The 4,641-nt window shown below is 56.4% G+C and overlaps 1 protein-coding gene across 1 annotated transcript in view; it reads right to left on the bottom strand.

Annotated features, from left to right (window-relative positions):
* Nucleotides 1-1,374: 1,374 nt before the first annotated feature.
* The window catches only part of LOC140367198 (DENN domain-containing protein 5B-like), a 33,663-nt gene continuing 30,396 nt past the window's right edge, over nucleotides 1,375-4,641 (bottom strand). The window contains exons 17-19 of the mRNA XM_072453553.1: nucleotides 3,969-4,225; nucleotides 3,559-3,727; nucleotides 1,375-1,582 (exon numbers count right to left, since the gene is read on the bottom strand). Of these exons, the coding sequence (XP_072309654.1) occupies nucleotides 1,399-1,582; nucleotides 3,559-3,727; nucleotides 3,969-4,225 (610 nt within the window). The 3' untranslated portion in view covers nucleotides 1,375-1,398. The remainder of the gene's footprint in view (nucleotides 1,583-3,558; nucleotides 3,728-3,968; nucleotides 4,226-4,641) is intronic.

The following is a 4,641-nucleotide window of genomic DNA, read 5'->3' on the forward strand; positions in this document are numbered from 1 at the left end:
TTTCAGCAGGTTTAAAAAGAATCCACACATATTTACATCAAACTTCAAACCCTGAACCACCAGGACTAAAGGAACAACTAACATATGTAGAGAAAGTACTTATAGAACACAAGTTTAGTCCTGGTTTAGTCCTGATTTAGACCTGGTTTAGACCTGGTTTAGTCCTGGTTTAGACCTGGTTTAGTCCTGGTTTAGACCTGGTTTAGACCTGGTTTAGTCCTGGTTTAGTCCTGGTTTAGTCCTGGTTTAGACCTGGTTTAGTCCTGGTTTAGTCCTGGTTTAGTCCTGGTTTAGACCTGGTTTAGACCTGGTTTAGTCCTGGTTTAGTCCTGGTTTAGTCCTGGTTTAGTCCTGGTTTAGACCTGGTTTAGTCCTGGTTTAGTCCTGGTTTAGACCTGGTTTAGTCCTGGTTTAGTCCTGGTTTAGTCCTGGTTTAGTCCTGGTTTAGACCTGGTTTAGTCCTGGTTTAGTCCTGGTTTAGTCCTGGTTTAGTCCTGGTTTAGACCTGGTTTAGTCCTGGTTTAGTCCTGGTTTAGATCTGGTTTAGTCCTGGTTTAGTCCTGGTTTAGTCCTGGTTTAGACCTGGTTTAGTCCTGGTTTAGTCCTGGTTTAGTCCTGGTTTAGACCTGGTTTAGTCCTGGTTTAGTCCTGGTTTAGTCCTGGTTTAGAGCTGGTTTAGTCCTGGTTTAGTCCTGGTTTAGACCTGGTTTAGTCCTGGTTTAGTCCTGGTTTAGATCTGGTTTAGTCCTGGTTTAGTCCTGGTTTAGAGCTGGTTTAGTCCTGGTTTAGTCCTGGTTTAGACCTGGTTTAGTCCTGGTTTAGTCCTGGTTTAGATCTGGTTTAGTCCTGGTTTAGTCCTGGTTTAGTCCTGGTTTAGACCTGGTTTAGTCCTGGTTTAGTCCTGGTTTAGTCCTGGTTTAGACCTGGTTTAGTCCTGGTTTAGTCCTGGTTTAGTCCTGGTTTAGAGCTGGTTTAGTCCTGGTTTAGTCCTGGTTCAGACCTGGTTTAGACCTGGTTTAGTCCTGGTTTAGTCCTGGTTTAGTCCTGGTTTAGAGCTGGTTTAGTCCTGGTTTAGTCCTGGTTTAGACCTGGTTTAGACCTGGTTTAGTCCTGGTTTAGTCCTGGTTTAGTCCTGGTTTAGTCCTGATACAAACGCTTTAAAAACCCGATGAACAGAAGTTATTCAAATGTTCTTATGTGAGATGCTTCTGTCACGAAGTTCAGTTTGATCAGCAGCGTCTCCAGAGAACTCCCCGGCCCCGCCCTGGCCCCCGCCCTGGCCCCCGCCCTGGCCCCCGCCCTAGCCCCCGCCCCGGCCCCCCAGCTCCGGCCCCGCCCCGGCCCCCCAGCTCCGGCCCCGCCCCGGCCCCCCAGCTCCGGCCCCGCCCCTCGCAGAGTTCATAGGCGTATCCCTTTGACCAGCGAGGCCTCCAGCGTGATGGGAAAGTCGTCCAGTGTGACCAGGACCTGGCTCACACTCTGAACAGCTGAAAGGTCTCGGAGCAGAGCCCAGTCCTCATAGAACTGAAGGGTCAGGGGACAAGACGCCAGCAGGGGGAGCCACGGGGCCAGCACCCGGGCCCTGCAACACAAGAGAAGAGGTGAGGGGCCCCTGCAACACAAGAGAAGAGGTGAGGGGCCCCTGCAACACAAGAGAAGAGGTGAGGGGCCCCTGCAACACAAGAGAAGAGGTGAGGGGCCCCTGCAACACAAGAGAAGAGGTGAGGGGCCCCTGCAACACAAGAGAAGAGGTGAGGGGCCTCTACAGGGGTAGCCACGGGGCCAGCACCCGGGCCCTGCAACACAAGAGAAGAGGTGAGGGGCCCCTGCAACACAAGAGAAGAGGTGAGGGGCCTCTACAGGGGGAGCCACGGGGCCAGCACCCGGGCCCTGCAACACAAGAGAAGAGGTGAGGGGCCCCTGCAACACAAGAGAAGAAGAGGTGAGGGGCCCCTGCAACACAGGAGAAGAAGAGGTGAGGGGCCCTGCAACACAAGAGGAGAGGTGAGGGGCCCCTGCAACACAGGTGAAGAAGAGGTGAGGGGCCCCTGCAACACAAGAGGAGAGAGGTGAGGGGCCCCTGCAACACAAGAGAACAAGAGGTGAGGGGCCCCTGCAACACAAGAGAAGAAGAGGTGAGGGGCCCCTGCAACACAAGAGGAGAGAGGTGAGGGGCCCCTGCAACACAGGAGAAGAAGAGGTGAGGGGCCCCTGCAACACAGGAGAAGAAGAGGTGTTGGGCCCCTGCAACACAAGAGGAGAGAGGTGAGGGGCCCCTGCAACACAAGAGGAGAGAGGTGAGGGGCCCCTTCAACACAGGAGAAGAAGAGGTGAGGGGCCCTGCAACACAAGAGGAGAGGTGAGGGGCCCCTGCAACACAGGAGAAGAAGAGGTGAGGGGCCCCTGCAACACAGGAGAAGAAGAGGTGAGGGGCCCCTGCAACACAAGAGGAGAGGTGAGGGGCCCCTGCAACACAAGAGAAGAGGTGAGGGGCCTCTACAGGGGGAGCCACGGGGCCAGCACCCGGGCCCTGCAACACAAGAGAAGAGGTGAGAGGCCCCTGCAACACAAGAGAAGAGGTGAGGGGCCCCTGCAACACAAGAGAAGAGGTGAGGGGCCCCTGCAACACAAGAGAAGAGGTGAGGGCCCCCTGCAACACAAGAGAAGAGGTGAGGGGCCCCTGCAACACAAGAGAAGAGGTGAGGGGCCCCTGCAACACAAGAGAAGAGGTGAGGGGCCTCTACAGGGGGAGCCACGGGGCCAGCACCCGGGCCCTGCAACACAAGAGAAGAGGTGAGGGGCCCCTGCAACACAAGAGAAGAAGAGGTGAGGGGCCCCTGCAACACAGGAGAAGAAGAGGTGAGGGGCCCTGCAACACAAGAGGAGAGGTGAGGGGCCCCTGCAACACAGGAGAAGAAGAGGTGAGGGGCCCTGCAACACAAGAGGAGAGGTGAGGGGCCCCTGCAACACAGGTGAAGAAGAGGTGAGGGGCCCCTGCAACACAAGAGGAGAGAGGTGAGGGGCCCCTGCAACACAAGAGAAGAAGAGGTGAGGGGCCCCTGCAACACAAGAGAAGAAGAGGTGAGGGGCCCCTGCAACACAAGAGGAGAGAGGTGAGGGGCCCCTGCAACACAGGAGAAGAAGAGGTGAGGGGCCCCTGCAACACAGGAGAAGAAGAGGTGTTGGGCCCTGCAACACAAGAGGAGAGAGGTGAGGGGCCCCTTCAACACAGGAGAAGAAGAGGTGAGGGGCCCTGCAACACAAGAGGAGAGGTGAGGGGCCCCTGCAACACAGGAGAAGAAGAGGTGAGGGGCCCCTGCAACACAGGAGAAGAAGAGGTGAGGGGCCCTGCAACACAAGAGGAGAGGTGAGGGGCCCCTGCAACACAGGAGAAGAAGAGGTGAGGGGCCCCTGCAACACAGGAGAAGAAGAGGTGAGGGGCCCCTGCAACACAAGAGGAGAGGTGAGGGGCCCCTGCAGTACACGGGCCCTGCAACACAAGAGGATTTGCATGTTCTGCTTGACCTCTTCCACTGGTCAGATTTGCATGTTCTTTACCTGGTTCCCAGACAAACGAGCAGCTGGAACTTCCCGTCCTTCCCGACGCTCCGAGACGACGCGTTGATGGCCTGAACGTGTCGGCGAAAAGAGGCGCGGCCCTGGTCCTGGTCCCAGAGGTCCAGAGGGTCAGGAGGGTCCAGAGGGTCCAGCTGGGCACAGGCTTTCTCTGAGGCCGGACAAAACAACGACACGGGATAGGGTCAGGGGTCAAGGGTCAAGGGTCAAGGGTCAGGGTCAGTGTCAAGGTCAGTGTCGGGGTCAGTGTCAGGGGGTCAGAGTAAGGGTCAAGAACAGCGTCAGGGTCAGTGTTTGGGTCAGGGTTACTGGTGCGTGCAGCAGGGTTAGGGTTAGGGTCAAGGTCAGGGTCAGGGGGTCAAGGTCAGGGGGTCAGGGTCAGGGTCACTCACCCATGAAGTCCCAGACGAAGATGTTTTTCTGAAAGAGTCGAGAGGATTTGAAGCCGTGACAGAAAAACTGCTCCAGAGCCGAGACCAGACCGTTCTCTCCACAAAGAAGCACGGTCAGACTGGACCTCTGGACACAAGAGTGAAGCTTCAGACTGGACCTCTGGACACGAGAGTGAGGCTTCACCACAAGGACACAAGAGTGAGGCTTCACAACACGGGACACGAGAGGCTTCACGACACGGGACACAAGAGAGAGGCTTCACGACACGGGACACAAGAGAGAGGCTTCACGACACGGGACACAAGAGTGAGGCTTCACCACACGGGACACAAGAGTGAGGCTTCACCACACGGGACACAAGAGTGAGGCTTCACCACACGGGACACAAGAGAGAGGCTTCACGACACGGGACACAAGAGTGAGGCTTCACCACACGGGACACAAGAGTGAGGCTTCACCACACGGGACACAAGAGTGAGGCTTCACCCCACGGGACACAAGAGTGAGGCTTCACCACACGGGACACAAGAGAGAGGCTTCACGACACGGGACACAAGAGTGAGGCTTCACCACACGGGACACAAGAGTGAGGCTTCACCACACGGGACACAAGAGTGAGGCTTCACGAAACGGGACACAAGAGTGAGGCTTCACCACACGGGACACAAGAGT

Source organism: Eucyclogobius newberryi, unplaced genomic scaffold (genome assembly GCF_026437365.1).
Source record: "Eucyclogobius newberryi isolate DKJ021-1_F unplaced genomic scaffold, fEucNew1.0.hap1 SCAF_2, whole genome shotgun sequence".
Lineage (NCBI taxonomy): Eukaryota > Metazoa > Chordata > Actinopteri > Gobiiformes > Gobiidae > Eucyclogobius > Eucyclogobius newberryi.